Raw genomic sequence first — 27210 nt, forward strand, 5'->3', positions numbered from 1 at the left:
GCATATGCTGACGAGAGGTATCACACACGACTGAGTTTGTTATCCATCTCTGTAATTCTCCTTCACCGTGAGCTTTATGTTCATGCTGCGCCTGTGCCGGTGTTCTGCCTGTTTATTTTGCCATTTGTTCTAATAAATTCAGCGAAGTATTTACGTGTTTTACATTCCCTTTATTTGGAGGGTTGGGGGGGTCCATACTGAAATATTTAAGCAACCATGAGATGGATGTCCGATTGACTTTGTTGACCCTCTGAGTTTTCATCTTGCCTTATGAAGTACATTTTTCGGCTCTCAGTGAGGACCATCTGCATGAAATTTGGTGTAGACGTCAGCGCTGTCGCACAGGATGAAGAGGAACAGCTCTGGTAATCCCTCGACTTTTTTATTTTATTTCTTTTCACTGTCATCCCAGCACCCACCTGTTGTCATGGATATCAAAAAAGGCAGACACGGAGGCAGTTTGAACGGCGAGCCAGCTTTAATGATGAGCTGACAGCAAAAGTTGAACACACTCCACGATCCAGAGTGCACGTAACAGAAAAAGGCAGGCAGCAAAAAAAGCTGGCAACGCAACGAGGAAAATCTAGTAACAAAAAGTGCGAACCACGAAGCCACGGGGAACAAATCCAGAACGCAGGGAACGGGAACACAGAAGATGAAATCAGGCAAACCAGCAAAGAGCGAAGGGGGAAAACACAGCCTTAGATACACAGGGGTGATTAAATGGAACACAAATTCTGCTGAAAAAGGACAGGAAAGCAGACAAAGGCAGGAAAAGGAAAGCTATACATGACACACGCACCTAAAAACCGAAACAGTGACACCTGTGTCCTCCAACCAGGGGGGTGGTAGCATGGTAACATTAGCATTTAGCTCAAAGCAGAGTTCTGCAGGGCGGCTGCATCACGTGGCCCTCGTTCCTTGTGACGCACAGAGCTAAACTTTGCTGTGCGCCTTTTCTATTAAACCCTCTGAACACTCAACTTCAAAGTCTAACTGCCATACAGTATATATAGGCTTGCATTAAATGTATTATTAACAAGTCATCTGCTGGGTATGTTACTGTTTTTATTGCAAGGCAGCTACTGTGTGTTTCTGCACGTATTCTACTTCTCATCACTGTTATCTTATCAAGCTTTTTCTTTTTTTGGAATGATATTTTTAGATCGCATTAGAGTTTGACCACACTTTCTTTGGCGAGCTCCTCTGAGTAACTCAAACAGAAGATATGCACATACTGTATTAACCAATTTCCATCAACGGCCCCATTTTAAACAGAGCAGTCATGCGCCATTAACCTGTAATGCAAGATTCACCGACAGACCGAAATGTTTGGACGAGCCGCACATCGGGAGATCATAACAACATTATCAGTTGTGAAACGTTGTGTGTGATGTTGTTGTTGGGACGTGATTCGCACATCGTTAAAGGTCAATGCAGGAATAGTCGCATCAAGTCTCTGCACTATGTGGGCGAGAGCGATAAAGAACCACTAATGTTGTCACCTAACGAGCGTCGCTGACGAAGATCCGAAGCTGGTGGTGAAGGGCGTGTCGCTGTCAGTGTTCGTTGCAGGAGTGATTCACTCTTTCGTGAGCTGTTATCAAGGTGGATTGTGTGAGAAACTACAGAGGTGAGGAAGGAGGAAAATAGCGAGGGAAGAGAAAATGGCCAGGGAGGGAAATATGCGTTTCTGTATCGCTGCTTTGCATATTTTTTTATTTTTTTTTTTGCAGCTTGTTTCTTAAAAGGAGCTTTGAGAACAAGGGCAGAATGTGAAGTGACCTCCATTACCGCTGCCTCCAGCAAGACGCGGGGACAGAAACCAGGCCCGTAATTAAACCGGCCTCTCTCCACAATCACTGAGACGCTTGTGTGGCAGCATTTTATAATTATTTAATTTTTTTTTTTCCCAAGAAACAAGCAGTATCACCCCACACACACACACACACACGCGCCGAGACGCCCCTCAGTCTCCGACAACCGCAGACCACCTCACACGCGCGAAAACAACTGTGTGTGTTCGCTGACTCTCCTCTTTTCAGATACAGAGGAGCTGCTAACTCGTAAAAATAAGAACAGAAATAGAAACTTTGATGGTGAGCTTGACAGAAGATGTAAACACTCTCAGAATAGACACAAAGGATGCTCCCAATACACTTACACATAGAGGCCTGTAGTCTATATGTGTGTGTGTACATAGATAGATAGATAGATAGATAGATAGATAGATAGATAGATAGATAGATAGATAGATAGATAGATAGATAGATACTGCACTAGGCAAAGAACTGAACAAACACACCCAACAAGCTGACTTCAGGCTTTTGCTGTGCCCATGTTGCATCTGAGCATGAATCCACTCAGCATCTTATCCCCAGCATCAAGCCAACATCACGATCCTGCTACTACACATGAGGGCGCCGAAATTAAACAGCAACACCGACTCTGGCACATGCACACGCTGACACACGCGATTACCTCGGAACAACGGATGAGTCACGTCTCATTTTTAGATCTATCTAATGATCGGTGGTAACAGACTTTATGGTCAGTGTCCAGTGTAGATCAGTGGACCACTTACAAAGGCAAAAACAACAACGGATCAGTTATCAGCGACAAAGCTGTTTTCATATCAGTGGTGGAATGCCATTTACTCACATGGGCCAAGTGCAAATCTAACATTCTTTTACTGTGCTTGAGTGTTTCCATGTTATAAACTGTATGTATGTGCTTCTATGCCACTGTGTGTGTCCACTGTGCTTTTTGTCCACTACATGTCGGCACCTTGCATGGCAGCCACCACCACCTCTATCAGGGTAGGAATGTCATGTCATCTTCTGTAACCGCTTTATCCCTTTTTCAAGGGGTCACAGGGCAGGGTACACCCTGGACAAGGGTCATGGGAAAGGGTACACCATGGACAAGGGTCGCGGGGCAGGGTACACCATGGAAAAGGGTCGCGGGGCAGGGTACACCATGGACAAGGGTCGCGGGGCAGGGTACACCATGGACAAGGGTCGCCGGGCAGGGTACATCATGGACAAAGGTCGCGGGGCAGGGTACGCCATGGACAAGGGTCGCCGGGCAGGGTACATCATGGACAAAGGTCGCGGGGCAGGGTACACCATGGACAAGGGTCGCCGGGCAGGGTACATCATGGACAAAGTTCGCGGGGCAGGGTACACCATGAACAAGGGTCGCGGAGCAGAGTACACCATGGACAAGTTGCCAGCTCATCACAGGGCCCTTCACTGCCATGCAAGGTGCCAGCTGCCCATCAGGAGCAATTTGGGGTTCAGTATCTTGCTCGAGGAGACTTTGACATGTCCCTTCTGATCACTAGTCAATCCTGTGCTACCTGCTTAACTACAGCCGCCCCCAGTGCAGGAATGTGTGTATGAATTACTGTAAGTTAAATTAGTAGTTAAACCAGCTGTGATATTTAAGAGCTACATACACATTGACGCATCAGTAATCAGCTAACTTCCTTGCTCTGTTATATCCCTGCTGCTGTGGAATTTAAATGTGTTGACATTCTCTGTCAGGTCACCGCAGTGGAGAGGAGGCAGTGTGACTTACTCGTCCTCCTGGACCCAAACACTCCACATATAGACTTTATGTGGTTTGCTTGTAGCAGACATTCTGTCCGTGGAATTATTTGGTCCAATTAACCTGCAAACTCCACCACTGTTCGCATGTGTTATATTGAAATGCAATGTTGTTGTTGTTTTTTTTTTTTTTTAATGCGTGCTTTACTGTATGTTGATGAACTCACTTTACCTTCTTTCTATCTCGTTGCCTTCATCTCTTATCTCTGTCACAGCCCTTCTAGGGGCCGTTGCCACAAATAAGCATCAGCTATACACACTCAATTATTGATCTGTCTTAACTATCTGACAGCTGTTAACAGGTTGTCTGCATGTCTGCCTGTCAAATAAACCACAGATGAATACATAAATTAGACGTAGATGTTCGGAAACGAAAAACTGTGTGAGTGACTGGATCCATCTTGTTTCATGAGTCTTTTCACTTTTGATAATTAACTTATAAATGTATACTTCCATACGATTTGATTATGATACATATATGAGGTTTACTGAAGTAATATTTTAAACACAAGACTTTAACCTATTTTTTCACAGTGCATTATTGCTGCTCTTACCCATGAGCCACCAGCAAACGTATAAACTGTAAACTAAGCGCATTTTCTCAAGTGATAGTCATCTGGTTTTACTAGAACTTGATTTTTTTTTCAAAGTTTTTTGCTGTTTCATTTTGTCTGGCAACTATAGAGGCTACTGTGTAACTTTGACAAAATATTGATGCACATTATTTTGCATGATACAATACAAAATATAATAATAATAATAATAATGATAATAATAATAATAATAATAATAATAATAATAATAATAATAATGATAATAATAATAATAATGTGTATGTATTTTAGCAGCCAATACCCCTTGTGAGACAGAAAGACTGTTTATCACTCTGCAGAAGTGATAATGACTAACTGGAATTTGATACGAGGTCTTTGCAACAGGTCACCCACTGATTGAATCCTCTCAGCAGGGAGAAGTGAACCGATGACGCTTCACATCTCAAAACAGATCCTATACTGCCCCCCCGTGGTCACTTGTGATGCTGCACCACCCTCCTTACTGCCTGCAGGCCTCTGTTTGGATTCACCTTTGGCTTCTCTGATGTAAACACAGCAATGACTAAAGTCCCACTGACGTCAGTCTTTTTGATACAGACCTCCAGTGTGACCTGACCTGATCGTTAATTAACATCCAAGGTGGAAAAAAAAAAAAACATGATACATTATACATGACATTTTCCTCCACCCACTTCAGAATAATCCAGCCTCTGAGAGAGCCTCCTGATTACTTCGTACCTGGATCCAAAGATGCCTCTTGTATATTTCATTAGAAGCCACTTCACAGCGTTGAGGAGACAAAGCGGATGCAGCAAAACCAGTTTATAGAGGAAGGAATCATTTGAACATGTTTGATTACGTTTTCTAGAAATAATCAGTTCAGGACAACTACCATAAATAACCTGCTACTTTGGAAAAAAAAAACAAAAAACGGTCTGAAGCTTTGTTTTTCGATGCTGTTTGAAGATCTTGCTGTTTGGTGAGGAAAATGACTTTAATATCGAGGTGATATTTTTTTTCTTCCCCACTAAATCCATCAAACCTTTGAAGCCAAGCTGGATGAGAATGACCCACAGTAAATATCCACAATACTCAGAGCCCTTTTGAAAAAAGTGCTTGAAATGAAGGCAATAGCGCTTTTTATACTGAAGTTCTCATACATGCTGTGCTAATTTAAAGACTAGATTGCACATGTTGGGTTCTGTAGAACAGATTATAGTAAACTGAGTGAATTTGTATCTTTATACATCAAAACTTAAGAATTTCTCACACTAGTAGCAGTAGTATTCAGCAGTTTCATGTTCTGCACTTTTTTTTTTGCCTTTTTAAAGAAGCAGAATCTGTACATTTTGTAAAGCAGGGCCTATGTCATGTTTTTGCATTAACAATGATTTAAAGGAACAGTTCACCCAAAAATAAACATTCTGTCATTGACTACTCACCCTCACGCCGATGGAAAATCAAGTGGAGTTTTATCGTTCACGAAATCATTCTGGACCTTCAGATTGAAACAGTGTTGCAGCATTCTCCTAAACAACTAAAGTCAATGGGGATTTCTTTTAAAAATATAAAATATCTCATGTAGCTCGCCCAGCATAATCTAAAGTCACCCAAGAACCCCCGGGATCATAAATTGTTTTGATAAGACCCGTTTTACACCTTCGATGAGCATTTGGACTCGTGCCCTGACTTCGGACCGGTTGGTCTTTGCTAAGCAGCTACAATGAAGATTTCAGATTTTAAAAACGGTGTACATGTAACCTGATTTTTAAATCAATTCTGGATCTCAAGGCTTCTCGAGACTTGGTTTACGCTGAACAAACTGAATCAAGCCCTTTTCTCTAGCATTTTTAAACAAGTCTGCCCAGTCTGCTTCAGTTGCTAACGAGAACGCCGCAGCACTGTTTTGCTGTGAGGCTCCAGAAATGTTTTGTGGACTTTACCCAACTTTCCTCTGGCGTGAGGGTAAGAACATACTAACTGAATTTTCTTTTTTTTTGGTGGCGATGATTAAAACTTTTGCCACATTTTTGCCAACTCTTTTTTTTCAGCTGTATTTGTATTCTAATGTTCAACAGTTTAATTTGTAACAAAGAGCAAAGGAAAACTGTACGATAAGTGTTGAAGTAAAAGTGAATTCTCCCACTGAGATGTAATGTCAATAAAGTACACGTGTCTCAAATGTTTGCACTGATGCACATTTCTAAATACACAGTTAAAAAGAAGAAATCTTTGAACACGTTGAAGCAATTCTATTTCTTTATTTCATACTTCATGTCAAGATCTTTTTTTTTTCCATATGAAGTTGCGCCTCATAACAAAAGAATCGCGTTGAAAGAACGAAGAAAAGTTGTGGCTCACAAAATAAAGGCATTCTCTCATATTCTTTACAAAGTCGTCTTACAACGGAATGAAACAATGTCTCAGTTGTAACAGCAGAGTAGATAAATCCTCACTAAACTTTTGACGTTAACCTAATGGCGACAGAAGGAAAAAAAAAAAAAAGAACGGACTGATCTGTACATACAAATACAGTTTAGCTCCTGAGATACTCTGTGGGGACAGAGATGCTGCTCGAAAAAGCCACAACCACGTCAAGGTAAGCACCGAGGGCGAGGCCGTCACGACCTCTGCTCCTGATGCAAACATTGCCACGGAGGGGAAGATTTGGAGCAACGCCTGACCCTGCCATACGCAAACGGGTGACGTGAACAAGTGCCAAAACAAACCGCAACCGGAATAAAGTCTCAACTGCATCTTCCTGCGAGTCCTCGACCCAATCACCATCACCCCTCTCTCTCTGTTTTTGACATGTCTAAGGATCAGAAATGGAAAATAGTGACCAGAGTTTCTGTTTAAGCTTGTTATAAAAGTAGATATGATGCTGCTGGGTTAGTGTATATTCATCTTCTTGTTCACAAAAGACAGCTGCAGGCAATGAAAACCTCTCTCTCTATCTCTCTCTCTCTCTCTTTAGCGACTGAAAACTTTGGTGATGCAGAAACAGCTTGAGATACCTGAAAACACTTTTAACACACTTTAATATTGCTCTGACAGAAGTAATCATATGCTGTACAATATTCACCGACGTGGCACGACCGCTTGACACACACGCATTCACACATATGAGAAACCTGACAGGAAGTGTTGGCGAGCGTATATTCATGTGTACAGGAGAGCTGCGGAGACGACTGTCAGATTGCTCCTACAGGACGAACACAGATGCTTTATGGCTGGTACTATTACACGGTTTACATTTTCCACCACCACTTCCCTTATTTTTAAATTTATACACAACAAAGTCAGAATAGCGGTTCGAGGGCGCGTTTGGGGGGGGAAACGTCTTTACATGTCATTGTTTTTTAATCTCCTCCGTCTCTTCTCATAACTTCCTCCCCGCAGCCCGTGATGAACTCGCATCAATCGTCAGGTTTTTTTTGTTTTTTTCTCTCTCTTTCCTGCCCCTCGCAGATCCAAGATTTGGGTTTTTTTTGGATGAAGGCAAACACGTTTCCATCTGTTAGGGAGATCTGTTCATCCAATAGATGCATTCGAGATGAGTCCTTCTGTTCGATGCCAAAGCCAAAGTCCCAGTTGACATATCACTCAAACAGTGATCCATAATCTGTCCTTTTTTATCTGCCAGAAGGAGTATGATGAAAAATCCGTTATCCTAACTTAACCCTCGAATAGTTCCCTCTTGCCGCTGATTCAGTTCTTCCCCAGTCAAAGAGGAGGGCATGTGACGCGTTTCGCCGCTTGCGGCCTCAGTGTCCGTTGGTCTCGGGGGCCGAGGCGGGGGTGGAAGGGGTGGAGGAGCGAGAAGCGACTGATGCCTTCTCTCCACCAGGACTGGAGACTGAGGGCACACTTTCAGGGGCCTTGACCCCAGCCAGACCGACTGGAGAGACCCCGGCAGCGGCGGCTGCAGCCGCCGCCCTGCTCACAGTGATGGCGGAAACCGGTTTGGGTTGAGCCTGAAGTCCTGGGCTGCAAATGAGGTGGTGCCTCTCCCAGTCTTTGTGCTGGCAGAAGGAGCCGCAGTAGCGAGCGGCGTTGCAGCCGCTGCACGTCTCGCTGGCTTTGCGGCCGCAGTTCCAGCAACACTGAGGGAGAGAGAGAGGAGACGACTGTAAGCTTTCACAGGAATGGAAGGTCAGTATCAGTGCCTCACATTCTAAATCGTGCTTTTAGTTATTTTATTTAGTAAACCTCATCCAAAATAAAAGTGGAAACAAGCTGCTTTCTAATTCGATACTTGTTAGCAAACTGTTTACTCTTTACACATTCAGCAGATACGGAGGCAATGTTTTTATTTTTTACTTAGTTCTCTTTCTTGCCAACTGTCAAATTTAAGTGCAATATTCACTGTCCTTTTGGTTCCGTTTTCGCTTTAACCACCAACGCCTGAGGGAAATGTCTAGCTTTTGAGCTACTAAATGTCTTTGTGTGTCTGCTGCTTTGTGCCGGACAAATAGAGAACAGTGGAGATTTGGAGCGTTTCCACTGAAAAAATGAGCAATGGGGAGCGAACTGAAAAATGGTGTAAAGTGGAACAGCAGATTTATTCACTGTGGGTTCATCACCATGAGCAATCCCCGTCACTTAGATCAGAGACGGGCGCAAACAGATCCTCGCTCATGAAATGTATGAAAATAAGATACAAAAATAATTTGCAGCAGGCCAGAGTGATTCAGCTTTTCATTCTATTTAGCAGATGCCTTTCTCAAGTCTTGTGGAGAAAATTAAAAATCTAATTTGAGATCCCAAAATTTTCAAGCAACCAGTGTAAAAGACACAATACAGAACCATTACAATGAGGTATGATATAGGAAGACTGATCCAAAGCTAAAAACTGTGATCAGGCTCATTATACAGTTTTTTTTTTTGACAGTTTAAACTTGAGGATAAAATGTGTCTAATTTGAGGGAAAAAAAAAAATCACGTGATAAAAAATGCAAGTATTTTAAAAACACAAAAACAAGCTTTTAAAAATGTACATCTTTTAAAAAAATTTTTTAAACACATTAAAAGCCAGTATCTGACTTAGATGCAGTCATCTGATCCCATTTTTCAAAAAATATATGAATTATAGCAGCTTTAAGTATGACTGTGTACAGCTTATCGTACATCTGATCAGTTTGTACATAAGAAGGCGATTTCTCACCTCACTGGAATCCTCCTGTTCATTGATGACCTGGATGGCGTCCTCTTGCGCCTTCCTCTTCGCCTCAGCCAGAGTCTTTTCCATCTTTGCCCTCTCTGCAGCAATCATCTCAAAAGCCTTCTGTTCAGCCTCCGCCACCGCTTTCTGGACCTCGTCCATGGCCTGTCGCTTCACCTCGTTCACCGCCTCTTCTATGCATCAGGGGGGAGACGAGTGGTTTAAGTTTAGCTCAGCATGTTTTGCATCAGTGAAAACAGACCGCGGATCAGCACGCAGTCGTACATCATGTGTGTTCTGTGTCAGACATTAATGTCACTGTAGTTTTTTCTTTTTCTTTGTTACTCAAGTAAAATGCAGTGCCTTTGTATCTAATTGAATAAATTTGCATCATTCATCAACAGTTTTGATTTCTAAATTAATGGTGTTCTTACCAGCTTTCCTCCAGATCTCATCTGTAACGTATGCTGAGCCTGGCCGTGGTGCAAACTCGCGCTGGGAGTCTGTGGGGAAGCAGAGACAGAAGGGATTAGCACCTGCCAGGGCTTATAAAGATATTAAGATGATTCATTGTTGAAATAATGGTTGACTTTGTGACTGACAGCTCAATCAAGGTAACAGGTGCTTGCAAAGAGAGGCCACCGACACAAGCAGTGATTAACATCTCTGTCATCTCATCTTTTATATTCTTATCGATGCAAACAAGTCCCCGTATCTGGGCCACACGACCACCGTAATTGTTGTTTATCAGAGTCTTGGACTGATCTGAGATCTGACAGCTTTAGAAAGGAATGTGTTTGGCTTGGAGGGAATTGCAGACCAACAAGCTGTGTCAACATTCTGTCTGTTCCCTCAAATCTCTCTCTCGCTGCATCTCGCTTCATCGCCGCGTCTCTGCCGGGCTCTGCCTTTCCAACACTGCCACCTGGCTCATCTCCTCCTTCCCCATCTCTTATATCCTCCGCTTTCTCTCTTTCCCTTCATTTACATCCTCTCTTCCACCAAGCCTGCATGCAACCTCCCCGCCGCCATTTCCACCCCCACTACAGTCTTCCTCAGCCCGAGCCCAGGCAGGCAGGCAGGCAGGCTGCCCGGCTGGGGGCCCAGATGGTGCTCTGGCGAGTCAGCCAGCTCTGGGTCTCTGAGCCTGCAGGACGGCAGGACGGCCCTTCTGTGGCCGATATGGCCGAGGCCAGTCCTGGCACCTGTCTGTGACTATGGACCAGCAGGGGGATGGCAAGGCTCGCACTCACAAAGAACCGTGCCAGTACACAGCAGACTGGGAGACTGTGGAGGGACGCACTCACACACCGACATGTGACTGAGCTGCAGTTCTCTCTCTGACCACTAGACGGTGTACGGAGTATGAAATAGAAGGCAGGTTGACCTGGTTGGTGTTCGAAGCCTTTAGTGTGATGCAATTACACCTCAGGATAATTATACTGTTAATGAGGGGAAACCATATAGGTAAAAACTTATGTATTTTTTTGATTGATTTCTGGATATTTTGCTACCATAACATGCCTTTTTTCAACCAAATAAAGAAAATACATCAAAATACACATTTAGGATTTTGCACCTAAATATTTGTGTTTGACATTTTTGTTATCACCTCATTTCAACTGAGGAGAAACTAAATGTCCTGGTCAAAAAACTGATCATAGAGCAAACAAACTAAATGTCATTCATTTTAGTGTACTTCTGGCAGAAGTTAAGGGGTGGATGTCTTAAAACTGGGGGAAAACAAAACCCGTCATGTCTGAGTCAGTGAGCTATTGGTCATTTTTGGTGAAGTGTGACAACAAATAGCTGGTTTCCATTGGTTTGGCTCCATGCCGGTGTTCGTGAGGCAATCTCCTCTCGTGCAAAACAATAGGCGCCAATCACAGAGATGACAACAACACTGTTGGTTTCTGCGGCGTACCGACATAATTGAAGTGAAACTAGCGGTACCCACCCGTCTCTGCAGAGTGGGGGCTGTGTGTCTTCGAGAAGGGAGCGGAGCCGGAGCCTCCTTTGCGTGGGTCCTCCTGCTCGCTCGAACGCCGCCTCCAGTAGTTGAGCTCCTCGCGATCTGACTCCTGGCACCGTCTGAGCACGCTCACTGACCTCCGTGTCTTTTCCACCATGTCCACAATGCAGTTCAACACCTGGAGGATGAAGAAGGACAAAAAATGAGGCCGGGTTTGCTTTTACTCCTTTTTATGAAAGATGCATATACAAATATTATCATTAAATATGACATACTACTCTTCTTACTTGTCAGAAATGTCTAAAAACTATCAGGTATTACATCTACATGACTTGAAAATAATCCCAATGAGTAGAAAAACATGAACGTCTTGAATGGATAATGTCTGATTTATCACAGCGTTCATGCTGTGAGAACTTAAAACCCTCTTTGTGGACTTAAGTAAAACAAATTAGACTTTACATTCTTTCTATATCAGGATCCATTAGAGGCAGAAGTGCCTGTCTGCAGACTTACATGGTCCAGATGCCTCCATTCATCAGCCCACTCTCGGTCTGTCAGTCTGTGGTCCACTGGCTCCTCGCGGTAGCCTCCGTTAGTGCCTGATTAAAACACACACACAAGACAGACCGCAGGCTTAGTGATTAACATTCTTCTTAATGTAAGAGAAGCCACAAGTGACAGTAAGTGAGTGAAAGGTGTGTGCGTGTGTGATGACTCTGTTAAGATCTGTGATATGGCGGCTTCATTGCGATATATCCTGCGATGATCATAAACTTCACAAATGTTTTGAGGCATCGCCTCCTTATGTCCAAAATGAAGAGTGACAGCAAAGAGGTGAAGTCAGTGTGGGATAAGAAACAAAAGATCCGAGACGGGCCGAGGGATCGCGAGCGAGGAAAGGTGGGGTGAAAGAGAAAAAGGAGAAGCCCTTGATGCAAAACAGACTTCCAGCATCCAGAGCCTGTGCACATCTGGAAGTCAGCTGTCAACCACACACACACACACACACACACAGACACACATACACACACACACACACATACATACACAAACACACACTCCTCAAACGTCTCGCTTAGCACCTCCCCTCCTGGAGCTCACAGCATTCCAGTAGGGAGACACTCAGGCTGAGTGGAGTGGCTCCACTTCTAAACACAACCAGCCGCTCTGAGACACACACACACGCACACACACACACACACACACACAAATTCACCCAACTATCTGATTCCGATCCATTTTATTACAAAACAGTACAACTTAAGCAATATCTAATTGTACATTTAACAGTAATAATTGTTTGCACACACAACGCCGTGCTCATGAAGTCTCGATACATGTCCACTCACGCACACACACGTGCGCACAGACTACAAAGACTCAGTAAACCACAAACTCTTAAAATTGAGTAACAAACAGCCAACAAGCGGCCACATGCACACTAGGCCTGCTGAAGAGAGTAATGATTCCCTCATGCACACACACACACACACACACACACACACACACACACACACACACACACACACACACACACCAGCCTTCCCCTCGACCTCTTGCCTACTCCTGGTTCTCATCAGTGTTCATCAGTTCAAAGCCACGAGTGTGTTTGTGCGTGTGTGTGTGTGCCTATGAGTTAAGTGGCGGCAGGCGGGCGGGAGGCTGTCAGACAAGGGACTAAGGCCTCGTAAACACGGCACCTCTACCATGAACATATCAAGGTGTGTTTCTGTATGTGTGTGTGTGTGTATGTCTGTGAGCTACTGCTGTTTCCACTGTGTGCTGACAAGGAGGGCAGATATACACCAGAGTCCGTCCCAAGCCTGCCTGCCTGCCTGCCTGGACAGTATGGCTCTGTTTATACACAGACGTAGGCTCCTGAGATATACGGGGATGGCTACACAAACACACAGACCACCCGTTATTGCTCGCCAAATACGAACGCGTGTGTGCCTCTGTTTTCATTGCACGTGTGTTATTTAGACATGAATCAGCATTTAACTTGCTGTTACGCTGCTGTGAAGAGCCAGATTAAGGCTTGCAGACTCAATAACTGGTCAATAGCTACAGTTAGCGGGGATACTCTGGTGATATGGGCCCCCCCCCGGTTTGTTTTGATTATAAATTCAACAGATGGCCAATTCATACAAATCTGACCTTTAATATCCACAAGGATGTACTGTAGCCTCCAGTATCATTTATTACTGCCAGAAAATGTGTGTAATGCCTAATGTGGTCTGTTCCTCCTGCACCAGCCATGGATAAGATTAAACTCCTCATCACCAGTTATGTGGAAGGAAAGAATAAAATGTCAGCAGCCTTAAAAAGCATGATTCTTCGACACTTACCGGGGAGTCTGGGCCTGTCTTTGAGTTCGCGGATCTCCAGCATGCGCTGACTGTGCTCGCGGTGCAGGATGTGCGGTGCTGCGATGTCGTCCAGGGCGTAGTGCTGCAGGGGCGGGGGGGTCGGGTGAAGCTGGGTGCTGAGGGGCAGCGGGTGGGCGGGGCTGTGTCGGGGAGCGGGACTGATGGTGCAGATTCGCTTTGCGGCGGGCTCCAGCGCTACAGGTGGACGTTCGTGGAAGCCATTTTCTTTAGTTCTGAAGAAGAAGAGAAGGGAGCGGATGGTTAAAAAGTGAGCGACAAGGATGAAGGCTGGCTTCCACTTACTTTAATTTGTACTTTTATTCTAACCTGCTGGGGCTGTGTCTCTTGGTGCCAACTTCGGGGGGCTCCATCAGCAGCTCCGAGGAGTCTGGCGAGGAGGCCATGGTGGTGCTCAGCAGGAGATGCTCATGCTGGGACAGGTACTGGGCCGGGGTCTGCTTGGCTGCCCGTGCACAGTGGAGCAGCTCCCTCTGGAGAAGTGGCAAGTTTGCCTGGCAAGAACAAAAAAATAAATGGTGAGGTTTAATTCTAACTCACAGATGTGTCTAAAGGGGACAATCGTTCAGGGGACAGGAAAGTAAGAAGCACCACAACCAGTTGAACATTTCAGTGCAGTGTGGTGTAGATGTGAGTTCTCAGGGACTTTCTTTCCGAGTGAGAAACTTCAGGTGAAAGCCATCTCAGGTCGGAACAAGAACTTTTTGTTCAAGGAGTCATTTGACGTGGAAACACGGCTGCTGAATGTAAAAACTGGGTTGATGGTAGGAAACTTTTACCAAAGTCAAGTATTGTATCACTTCCTTTGCTCTTTCTTGTCACTCAAACACTTGAAACAGTGTCAACGTGTTTAAATGCTCTGTGCAGTTTAATGGAAAACAACTTCTTTTTGGCGTCGATGAGGCTCCAACATTTCAGAAATGACGCACGCGAACACTTCCCAGAGAAAAATGGGACCATCTGAGGAACACGTGAATGCAGCGCAAGACTCAGTATTGGTCTGGCCGCTATTCTGTGGCTGCGGCTTCCCTGGGCTCAAAAAGTTTTCTAAGCTGCTGAAGTTCATTACCGACCCCCTCACACATGGAACGAGCGCCGAGCACAATACGCCAGTCACAACATGGTTACACGATGATACAGCGCCTTATAAACTCTGAAACATTTTGAAACAAATGATATACAGACTCCCACTTCTTCTCCCTCATTCCGTCTTTTTTTTTGGTCTAACTATTTATCTGGGACTATCTTTCCATCTCGCTTTTGTTCCCCTGCATTTTTCCTAATTAGGAACAGACTCTGGTGTGTTTGCAATTACACCACTTCCTCACTCCCTCTTTTCTCAAACCGACTAAACAACCGCACCGCTCTCATTTGCTGAACTCCTCTGAGCGTCGCTGAGCAGCATTCTGTAAACCTAGACCCCCTTTGCTCCCTCTGATCTGACCTCTTGACGAGCTAATACTCTCAGCATCTCTGGTACTTTCCCCTCTCTTCTTCACAAAGATGCCGATACCTCCTGCTTTGTGCTCTGCTCTCTATAAACACCCCTGTGCTCCCTTTTTTCGCCTGCCTCCCATTGCTCCTCTGCCTCCCTTCCTTCCCTGGGGCCCCAGCTAGCGAACACATGTGCTGTGTGTCAGTTGAGCGCAGGGCTCTCTGGGGTTCAGCGGGGCGGATGCTAGATTGGCGGCGCCTTGGCAGCTGAATGCTCTTTTAACGGGACAGCGGCTCCATATGGCGCACTGAAGCCCATAAAAAGGGAAGGGAACGCTTTATAGGCATGTTTCACACTTCCGAGTTCCCACTTTTCCCTCTCTCCTCCTCACCCACCTCTCCCTCTCTCTCTCCCCCTTTTCCACTTCCTCACCCCCTGATTTTTTCCCATCTGTCTATTTCTTCCCCAGCCTTTAAGACTCTCAGGGAGTTGGAATCAAGTCGTGGGGACCCCACCCCCTCGTAATAAATTAGCAGAAGGAGGGGGAACAGAGGTTTCTTGTCTCAGCGCTCTCAGACAGACAGATGGAGGGCCTCCAAAGGTGAGTAAGAGGTAAGTGTGGAAAAAGAGTAGATTTTAACTGCTTGAAGTTACAGCAGTACAACCGACTGAAGATTTATGGGCTGCTTTAGTGAGGGGAGCTCCTAAAAAGTATACTCTTGCATACTCCGCTGGTTACAAAGGGGCTCGAGAGGCCATTTAACACACACACACACACACACACACACACACACACACACACACACACACACACACTTATCTGTTGCTTGTCAAGCTGACATGCAAATCTTGATCGTTACTTTGAACTGCAGAGTTTATTCAATTAGAAAGCCTACACACACACCTGTTTATAGAATACTGAATGATGGTTACATTCATGCCAAGGACCTTCATCTCTTCACATATTGTGCTCAATAATTTCAGCCCCAGAGAAGTGAGTAATGCTTTTAACAGGGCTGGATGATTCTGAAGGCCACAGGCCGACCATGGTTTAAAAGTTAACCGAGAGGGGGAACAAAAAAAGGGAAGTAATCCAACGGAATAATGCAAAGTAAATATAGGAAGATGGAGACAGGGTTCAGGATGTGTTTACCTTGAGGAAGGGGATAACAAAGGGCCGTAAGGGGAAGTTGGTGGCCTCCTGAAGCCGTGAATGGAACTCCTCAATGGTAACTGTCGAATTCTAGGAGACAGGGAGGGTAAAGAGTCAACGAATCAGTTATCAACGCTGAATATTGAACGTTTAATCAGCACTGTTTTAAAAAAAAAAACATTAACAAAAAATCAATAAAGAACTTACCACGAGGGCCAGAACAAGGCTTCGGACGCTGTCTCCAATCTCAGGAGAGATGTCGTTCCCAAACTGCTGCAGCGTGGTCAGGAAACGTTTCAGCTTGCTCAGCTGGCGAGCCCCACAGGTGGCCGGCAGCTGCTGGTTCGCCAGCGACGAGGAAGAGGAAGAGGACGGTCCGTTGCTGTAACGCTGCGGCGGAGATGGCACTGCGTTCAGGGTCGGTGGGGAATGATGATTCCCGTTGGTCACTGGGGAGAGATTAGTAAATTAACTAAACTGAAATGCTTTGAAACCTAGCTGAGTGAATTGAGACAGCATCTGCAAATGTCTAAAAGTCCAAACACACAAACAAGCCGATCAATATGAACTTTTAAGTGGAAACAACAAGAGAAGTATCAAAAAGGTTTGCTGGGGACAGAATCAGAATTCAAGAATGACCCTTACATGCTGTGGTGGAGAAGGAGCCCGGGCGAGGGCCGCTGGGGTTGACAGAAGGCAGGGGTGGCATAGTGGAGCTGACGCTGCTGCTGGGGGCGGATCTGGAATGAGTCTTAGCATCCACAGGAGAACCGGGCATGGCAGGACTCTTCTTCTCTCTACTGTCTGCAGAAAGAGGGGAGACAGAGGTCAGCGGTTGTTCTGTGAGCACGGCAATTAATTCAAATCAAAACCAAACCAGTGCTACTTGAAATGAGCTATGTCTGTCATTTATCCATAAATATGAACACTTGTTGCAACCACCGAATAAAATGAAGGAATTTAACTCGCAAAAAATGACAAACAAGCAAATAAACACTTTTTTAACTATCAGCTCAATAGTTTAAATCACACGCAAATATCTTCAAGTTGGTGGCCACAAAAGAAAAACAAAAAACATTCCCAACCAACTCCCCCAACCCTACCCAACCCAACCCACTTCACATCACACAACGCATTCTGCCAGGGCATCCAACGACCCTGCTCCCCCCTCCATCAAAGAGCCAGATGTCTAAAGTTTAGCCCCTCACTCCCAACTATTCAGATCAATAACATAAGAAATGCTGAAGAAGCCTATTGTGTGGGAGAAGAATGCCCCCTCATTGAGCTCCCCAGCAAATGTGTGTGTGTGTGTGTGTGTGGGTGAGGGGGGTGGGAGACAGAGAGAGAAAGGGACGAGGTTATTTCACGCTTTACTAACAAGATCGCAGAAGCTTTTGAATGTTAAACGCCACTCTTCAATATGCTATTGCTGGCTGAATGAGACCACCAGATAAGGGGGCGATGGAGAAAGTGGAGTGGGCGTGTGTTGGTGGGGAGACGTGGGATCATAAGCGGCCCTTTTGTCTTCCTGGAGATCCACGAAGGCCGGGGTCCTGTCTCCATTTAGAGTGGATCACACTTTTCTAACCGCTTTCTCGAGAATGAACGGTTAATAGACAAGCATGGTCTCGCGGGGGTCAGGGGTCAGCAGAGAGCAGCTTTTTAAATGTGGATTCATGGTTTTAGGGGCTTTGGATTCAATGGCACCCTTTATGTCTTTTTCACAGCTATGAACTCTGCGTGGCCTTGAGCCGCGGGGTCCCGGTTTATAAAAGGCTTAAGTTGGAAGGTTTGAGCTGTAACTCGAGAAGAACTCGGGGAGGAATTACACCTATTGGATCAATTAAAAAGGATTCTGGGGTGCGAGAAGTATGTAAAAGATGCACAGAAATCAACGCATTAAGAATAACTCCCGCTCTCACAACATATCCCTTTGTCCATTTGCCTTCCGTAGACGATTTATCCACACACTTTCTCAATCTGCCCGACGCAACTCATCTGTCATATCTGCAGCTCATTACATGGCGTAGATGGTTCCCTTCCTTCTGTTTCGCAGTCCTCTTTTTTTTTTCTCTCTTTTTCGCACCGCCCCTCTTCCTCTCATTCTTTCTCAGCCCTCTGGCCTGCCTGTCACCGCTCCACCTGTTCACCAACATAGGGGGCAGGAAGGAGGGATCTATGCAGACATTTGGACTGTCATACCCACCATACATGCGGCCTGCCAGTTCACCACAGGAAGCAGCCTGCAGCACGGACACACACACATGCACTACGACACACACACACATACACCGCTTCCAAAGCTACGCACACTCCAGCCGTATGGCCAGGAAATTAGACTGACATCTCAATAACAGAATCAACGGGGCATATGGCCTTAGTGTCAACACTGTAACCATGTAAACAACTTTACGCGTACACAAGAGCTTCAGGCATTCAGTCATATACAGTCGTGTTGCAAATGTATTCACAAGTGCTTTAATGACATTCTGACACATCATCAACAGACCCCCCTCCACAACCCATATACACACTGGCTGTGAACTGTAGTTTTGTGTCCAATTTGACTGCAGCTTCTTGTAAAGCCCATTGTGTTTGACTGACAGGTCTACAACAAAAAACACACTGCACACACACGTCTTATTGAACATCCGGAGAAATTTGCAGCTGTGCTCATGCGATCTCAAGATGTCGTTAGCCGCGCCAGAGGTAATGGCCAAAGCGGGAGACATCAGGTGTGTGTGCATGCGGCGGTAACAGCCCAAAGAGAATTGCCTCTGCTTGTCAATTAGACGGCGTACATAGCCGAATGACTTCATCTGGCTTGCGAGCACCTGAGTCCACCGTCTATATAGTCTAAGGACTGTCAGGGGAGGCAGCTGTCACAGCAGCCACACAACACAACACACACACACACACCCATACAAACAGAGTGTGTGCAAAGTGGTCTAATGTTAACTCAGGTGAATATTGGCTCAGAGGAGGATGTTTGTCTGGTCTAAATGCCACCTGTCTTCAATGCTCTAATCGACACAAAGGCAAGGTACACAAGGCTCCTCAACAACAGGATCGCATGGAAGTGCTGTGATGCATAAAACACTCAAGTAAATAAGAATGTGTGCGGATCCATTTTTAAAGTGCTTTTGGACATCACTAGTGACATCTTTCTGGATGCAACAAAATATAATTCAAAGATTCTGCTCATACCGTTCTCCGCTGCCGTTCCTCCACTCATCTAAAACAGATGATGTGCAAATAAAGCCTCATGAGCTCGTTAGTTACTGGAGCTCACTTGTTTGCCTTTCTGCGGCAATTGTCATTGCCAGGGATGGAAAAGCAATGTGTGCATCTGCGGCGATGGCTGCTGTTGCTAGCCAGGTGTTCCTTGTTTGTTCAGCTTCAGGTGACGCTCGTGTGCATTAAAACATTCAATCGGCTTTAATTGCCTCTGCCTCTGCAGGTGATGATTCAGAATGAGGCTCAGGCTGGAGGGAGGGAGGGGATAGATAGATAGAGAGAGAGAGAGGAGAGGGAACAGAACAGGGCTATTCCCACTGAGCCACTGCTCTGACTGCGAGCGATCCATTAAGTAATGAAATTGGGAACAACCAGACAAATAGAGAATATTCACTTATATCCTTGTGTAACGTGAAGACTGATAACCTACTTTAATGATTCGGGATAAACAAATTAAGACTTGATGTGATAGATAAATACATGTTTTTAGTTGAACTCTTTTACTCTCTGGCAGCTGTGAGTCGTGAGGCATGTGTGTGCGACGATGAAGGATCATGTGTGCGCTCGTGTCGCAACTGCTATCTCTGTCCTGTCAGTGTAGATGAGGTGAGGGGAGATGTAACGCAGGCCTGACTCATTCATCAGCGAGCACCAAAAAAAGACAATCGAGAGCATGTGCAACGCTACAACTATGCGGGCTCGGAGCGCAGATGTGTTATCACTCAGACGCACACATGAACGGGTGTTTCTGCAACAACGTCCCAGCTGCACACCATTATCGCACATCTTGAAATGAAATAGTTTCAGTTTGAAAAAAATTAAATAAAGAAATGATGAAGCGTTTGACCACAGTTTTCATGTCCCACGACTGCAGCGTCAGTGCTGTGGTAGGCTTTATGAAATTAGCCAGTTCAATTGCAACATCAGATCGTTTCACATGAAACACAGCTGACTGAATTAACTTCATAAAAAATAATGCAGAACAACTCTCTACAGCTGCCATTAACACATTTTATATCTTGTGAAGAATGCATTACAAAATAAAAACTAAATGTGTTTAGTGAGTTAACACACTGTAGCTTTCTGACTGTATAAACAGAAGTAGGCTAAGCTAATTTCCTCACTTTAACCCAGTCTTCAGTGTGTTGGTGGTTAGCTTCACAGCTAACAAGTCAAAAGGAAAGTAAATAAAAGACATTTTGAGACACTGCAAGCTTATTTGTTCCTCTTTTTGCAAAGTTAGCTTTCTTCACCTGCTCTGTTTCTTCTATGCTAAGCTTCACATGTATTGTCAGATGAGACGATGAGGATAGGGCCTGTTTAGCCGAGCTTAACACAAACTGGAGCAAGAGCTGCTACAAGCTTAATTTTTTTTCTCTTTTCATGGGCGGTTAGCTTTTCTCCTCCTGTGTTTAACTCTTTGTTGTAGCGTACCATGCTAAGCTACACATGTTTTGGACCATGGTGGCACGGAAATGAAGTTTCTATCTTGACATTAAACAGCACATGCATGCCAAAAACCTCTGCCTAGAAAAAAAATGTGTATCATTTTGATCAAGTAGCATGTAACATCACAATTAAAAAACATAGACAGCAGCAACATAGGCTACTTGAAAGTGAAGTAGGGGGAATAATATTAAAACACATCCAGTGGTGAGACATAAAGGGAGAGAAATTGGCAAGAAGTTAAGTGAAAAGGATAATAATGATAAAAAAAAGAAATGCCAGCCTTTAAGCTCGGGGCAAATAAGGGACACGCGAACAGCCCCCTTAGCAGCCATGCAACTGATGGGCACTTCTCCTCCTCCTCCTTGTCGTCCTGTACCATATGGATCTAATCGGCCAAGAGCTGGCCAGCTGGGACCTCCAACAGTCACCTGTGAGGGAGGAGGAGGGGGGTGCAGAAGGGACTGCTGGAGCCTCCTCCACTAAGCCAAAGCAGCCCCCTCCTCCACACTGACACACACAAACACACACACACATCTCTGCCTTCCCTCCAAGGAGAGAAGGAAGGAGGAGGGAGGAGGTGGAGGTGGAGGGGAGGGGAGGGGAGGCACGAGGCGGCTGAATGCAAGCGAGTGGACTTAAATGCCGGGGAGACAAAGGCTGCACCTGGTCCCCGTCCGTCCACGAACACCACCACAATACAGCACACATCTGTTCCTCAGTCCTGCGCTCCCTCCTGACCTCCACCCACACACACACACACACACACACACACACACACACACACACACACACAGACACAGCAAAGGCAAGGGTGCATGCGCCAGCACTCACACAACCAACATCCACTTACAAAAAGCAGATAATTCTGTCTCTCTCTCTGTCGTTTTAACCTCATAGCTGAACAACAGGTTCAAGGACTTTTAGTGAATTTTCAACGTGTGAGTGGTGTCAAATTTCTGAATACTATAAGATGCGTGTCCCCTCTCCTTATTTCTGTCAATTTAATTTATTTCATTGCTCCCTTGGGGCTGACACCCTCTCAACTGTTGCCATAAGTCTGTCGCCCTCAGTTCCACGTAAGAAGTCACCTGATCAATCAATCATACTGGTTTCCAACAGAATCACAAGCTGCATGTTGACAGGAAGTCTAAAAATGAGTCCATAGTTGCATTTATTTTTGTTTAAAGTTCCAAGACAGTCATTTAAAGGCCTCATTGTACTCATTCTTTTACACCGTTGTAACACCTTAACAGGCTGTGCAAGAGTGCTAAACAAGCGGCGACAGGAATGAGAAATTAGTCGGCACATTAGCGGTGCCAGAGCTGGAGAAGGATGGGTGCTTATAGGGATGGAGGATGGGAGGGAGGGGAATAACAAGGACAGAAAATACTGTTTTCATTTGGTTTCATCTGAAAGACACGTCTAGTTGTCAGACGCAGAGCCAGGCTGTTTTTCTTGGCTCTCATTACCACCTTCCAGCCCCGTAGACTACATATTTGGACAATACCCAATGTCAACACTGCACTCCTCACTCTGCGAGGGAGGGGGGAGAGGCGGGGAGGTGGTGAGGTTGACAGTGAGGGGAAAAGGGAGAGAAGGATGTGTACATAGGCAGGGAAAATAAGGAGAGAGAAATAGGTGAAGAAGTGACAAAGTGACAATAAGAGAAAATAAGTATGTGCCTTTTGTGCAACAAATGTGAACAGAAGTGCTCCAGGAGTGAACTCCTGATGGTGAAAGAAGCCCTCGCACGACCTTGTCACTCAGCGAGATGATTACAATAACACTCCTGTATGCCACATAGTGAAAAAAAAAGGAGCCGGGGATGGAAATGCACTTAACGGCAGAGCCAGTTAGAGGGAGAAAGCGAAAGAGGGGACGGCGAGGCAGACAGACGTCGTCCATAAAAACTAAGAATGAGCAGTAAAAAAGAGGCGCAGTGATGTGATGCTGGAAGCAGGGGAGGTTTGGCTGAGGCTGGACAGTGAGAGAGGACAGTGTCCACGTGTACATGAGGTCAGACCGCAGGGAGAAGAGGGAGGAGAAAAATACTGGATGTGATTCACCGAGACACACAAAAACACAGCAGGAGGAGATCGTTCGTCTGTTCACCTTCTCCGGACGCCTTTCAAACACAAGCACTTTTCAAGATTTTCAAGAAGATCTGTAGTAAATCGCCATCATATTTATATACACTACATACTTCAAATGATTACTTCACATCACATTTTTTCCAACGTTATCCTGCTGTAAACAACCAAAGTAATGTTTAATGATAGCATCAGAAAAAAAAAATCTTCATTGGTTGATTCTCCTGTTCAAACAAACTAAAGCATTCCTCGTTTTCATGGCTGAACTGAGTATTCAAACGGACCTTACAAGGACAAAACACATTTCATAACAGTGTTCTGTGGGCCTTATTTTTCCTCTGAGAACAATGTGTTTACTCAGTCATGGAAAAATTAAGATTTCTGCATTTTTATTATTACCTTAACAACACTGTAAATATCAGCTTTCTGAGTTTGACTTGCTTTTCAATAACGACATAGTGCACATCTAAAAGGAAGCGACAGAGCACCTGTACAAACCCTGAAAACCAATCATGGTATCAGTGAGGATTGAAACCTTATTTGACACTAGTACCTCTTGTAAAGAAGCAAAGTAGTGGTAAAAGGTCTGTTGAGCCCAAACTCTGAAGGACTAAAAAAACATGTGTATAAGTTATCGGGTATAACTGGACTTGTCCTACTTAAGGGACAATGAAAATACTTTCTATTAATCCATTAACAGCGACATCACCCAGTTCATATCTCTGTTAAACATTCATAATCTAGCAAAAAGGCTCATGGCTGGAGAGTAGGGGTAAAACATTGTATGCTCATTGTCAGTAGGTCAAATGAATGTGTGTTACTCACAGTAGCACAACACAGACACAGCTGTGCCACGAGGGATAGAGCTGGAAGTGGATGTGTCTCATTGTGTGTGTGTGTGTGTTGGCCCCATTTACCAGGTGTTAGTTTGTCATCGCCTCAGTGGAGTGAGGATAGCTATCCTCTAACACACACACACACACACACACACACACACACACCTGTGAAATGGTCTGCCTGAGGCACATGTACACACATCACAACTGTGACATAACAAGGACAGTTCAGATCTGTCAATCATGACCTCAGACCACAAAAGCTGTGACACACTCACACACATCCGCAGACTCTCTCACGCCGGCTCCGAGGCCTGTAGATTATCTGCCTATCTGGTTACAACCCTTCTCACCTCTCCGTAACTAACCGGTTAGCACGGCCATCAATCATCCGGAGCCTGGTGGTTCTTTAAACCCTGAGACTGCAAAGTGAAAAACAATCAGCATTTAAAACTATGTTGTCCTCATATTCTTTTTCCCCCCCACTGCATGTTTATCCTCAAGGTGAAAACATTTTTTAAAAAATCATGTCAGAGGAGACTTATAGATCTCCCCCTGCCACACAGTGAGGACATATATCATCATGTGTGTCTGGAGAATTACGACTGGGTGGCTCCTATACATTACAAACCCAGACAATCAAGTTAACCTGCAGCCAGGCAAAACATTGTTTTTCCTCAACTCTGCGCTGCATACGCAGTCGCACGCTCTGAACTCGTGAGTTACGGTAGTCCATAAAACAAAATACGAGCCCGAGACATGAGAAAAACAAAGCGAGCATTAAGGCTGGTCTGTTTCGGACCAGGTGTCAGAGGCCTCAACAGCCGAACAACCCAGGCTCGGGTCCAACCAGATGTTGCTATCACCACGGGCCATGCTGAGGACATTTACACTGACTTTCTTGACCCAGACTGAAGGCGTGCGATGACTCAGAGGGCTTTTAAACTCCAGATTTTTTTGCTTCTATGTTGTAGGCATCTCACTGACATTTATCACAGTGACTTAAAAATGAGCAGGCAGGTGGAAGGTCGGAGTTTCTTGGCAGTAAACATTGGGGTTGATGAATGCGCACAAGATGCAGTGGAGCACTCGCCTTGAGCTTTAAGACTCTCAACAGTATTTATCCTACATACTTTGTGTTCTGTGATCAGGCTTTCAAAAGGCGTATTTCCTGTCCAACATGGTGAGTGAATCATATCACTAAGCATGTGAGCAAAACCTCATGATAAACCACAAACAATTCTACATACTATATAGTAGAAAAAACAGACATCATCTGGTCCCAAAGCATGTACTCTATACAAATGACTAATCTGTCACCCTCAGGTTTTTTTGGGGGTGGGGAGGTGGATGCGGTGATTCAAAGCTAAGCAGCAGGTACCATCCATAGAGTCCATCATAAACAGAGCTGTGGCCAAGCTTAAGCCAGCTGTATGAAAGACCAGAGCTCAACAGACGCTGAGAGAGACAGATAAGTAAAACAAAGAGGCCAGCTGTGCTCAAAACAATGAGAGAGATAGCTGTGGAGGATGAGCGCTTGTTTGTGAGCGCGTGGGCAGAAGAGCGTTTTTGAGTGACTGTTAGTGGTTTTTATCGCCGAATGCACATTTAAGTACAAGGTATTTTTAGTGTAGGAGTCATTCATTCTCATTTATTTTCCAAAATCATGTCTTTTTTGCATGTGTGCACTCAAGGTAACTGTCTTCCTAAATCTCAACAACACACGCAGTTCTTCTGGTGCTGAAGAAGGATTTTACTGCTTTACTAAAGAGTTAATGTGTATCTACCTCAAGGTTTTAGTCTCAGTGAAGCCAGTGATAACAGGCAAGGTCTTTTTCTCTCTTTTTTGGGGGGGAGGGAGAATACACCAATTTTTCTCCACCATCTCAGAATTGAGAGGGAAAGTAAGAGGGCGAAAGAGAGAGAGAGAGAGAGAGAGAGAGAGAGAGAGAGAGAGAGAGAGAGAGAGAGAGAGAGAGAGAGAGAGAGAGAGAGAGAGAGAGAGAGAATAATGACTTTGACAGAAAATTCACAGAGAGAAGCTGCGCCACCCATTGCTTGTCCACCCACAAACCCGATAAACAAGTCCTCTTGAGCATCAGCTCCCGTCTTCTGGGTTTTGCATTGGAAAAAAACAGCACTGCTTGTCCAAGAAAGTTAAATCAGTTTACATATGGAGGCAATGTTGTATCTATCTGTGCTTATTTGCTTAACTTTTGGAGAAAAAAAAAATTACCTCATAGACTCCCTTACATACTTGTTTGTAATGTAAGAGTAAAATACTGCTGAGCACACTGTGAATCAACACAATCAGTGCCTCTGCGCGGATTTAAGCTGCTCTTAGCCGATTGTTTTGATGCTCTGAACAGCACATCAACCTCAAATGTAAACATGAAAGTGGCCATTTTGGACCAAGTATACAGTGTGCTACATCTGCTTGAAAGGGCACTGAGTTAGACAAATGTCCAGTGAAGCAAGCTGAGCCAGACGAAAGACGCAGATGTTTTCCTCCCACCCTAAAAACAGTAACTAACAGGCTAACAGATACCATGTTGATCTGTGTCTGCATGTAGCAACTCTTCGCAAACGTTAACCAAAAATGGTTAATGTTGCTTTTCATCGCTAAACAAAAAAAACTTCAGTAGCTACTATATCACAGATTTACCAAATTAAAAATAGAATGTCATATATTATTAATTTCTCTATGCTGACAATAAATCTCAATCAAGAACTCCAGAGCTCCAACTGATTTTGCTGAGAAAATTCAACTAAGGTCACTTTACAGCCTTTTATGTCCCGATGCCATTTCCTCTCAGACCACACCAGCCCAGTAAATAAGGGTCTCGCCTTGGGTCACCGAGCGGATCTCTCAAAACTGGGAGAGGGTCAATAGACCTCAGTGAGAGACCCCTGACTCGTGCACTTAGCAGAAGGACAGGGGCTCCCACACGATGTCAGTGGGGTCGCGATCGGAGAGATCGGGGAGCGCAGGTGGTTTGATGCTTGTTGACACAGATATGTGTCGACACACACTCACAGTCAGGAGACCTTCCCCCGTGATGAAACAATCTTTCAGAGCGCTACTTGCAGTGACCGAGTCGTTTTCTGTGGTGTAAATGACCCAGCTCTTTCATGTCCGCACACACACACACACACACACACACACACACACACACACACACACACACACACACACATAAGAGAGTGCACACATTCAAAAACACACAACCTCTCATTGAACCCCTGGGGCCAGATATCACAGCCCTCGCCACTGGAACTAATAGAGCACTTCCTGCGAACTCAAACTCTTGAAGCAGCT

General features: G+C 44.9%; 1 protein-coding gene across 7 annotated transcripts in view; it reads right to left on the bottom strand.

Annotated features, from left to right (window-relative positions):
- Positions 1 to 6410: 6410 nt before the first annotated feature.
- cbfa2t2 (CBFA2/RUNX1 partner transcriptional co-repressor 2) overlaps positions 6411 to 27210 on the bottom strand; it is a 53060-nt gene continuing 32260 nt past the window's right edge. For 5 of the 7 annotated variants that reach the window (XM_037100861.1, XM_037100859.1, XM_037100860.1 and 2 more), the window contains 10 exons: positions 16925 to 17083; positions 16487 to 16728; positions 16280 to 16369; positions 14001 to 14185; positions 13653 to 13906; positions 11818 to 11903; positions 11287 to 11479; positions 9764 to 9832; positions 9333 to 9523; positions 7933 to 8271 (listed from right to left, as the gene is read on the bottom strand). In XM_037100861.1, the coding sequence (XP_036956756.1) occupies positions 7933 to 8271; positions 9333 to 9523; positions 9764 to 9832; positions 11287 to 11479; positions 11818 to 11903; positions 13653 to 13906; positions 14001 to 14185; positions 16280 to 16369; positions 16487 to 16728; positions 16925 to 17083 (1808 nt within the window). Of the gene's footprint in view, positions 8272 to 9332; positions 9524 to 9763; positions 9833 to 11286; positions 11480 to 11817; positions 11904 to 13652; positions 13907 to 14000; positions 14186 to 16279; positions 16370 to 16486; positions 16729 to 16924; positions 17084 to 19486; positions 19691 to 27210 lie in introns of those variants that run through there. The other 2 variants (XM_037100858.1, XM_037100862.1) reach the window with 2 other exon arrangements.

Source organism: Acanthopagrus latus, chromosome 6, assembly GCF_904848185.1.
Source record: "Acanthopagrus latus isolate v.2019 chromosome 6, fAcaLat1.1, whole genome shotgun sequence".
Taxonomy (NCBI): Eukaryota; Metazoa; Chordata; class Actinopteri; order Spariformes; family Sparidae; genus Acanthopagrus; species Acanthopagrus latus.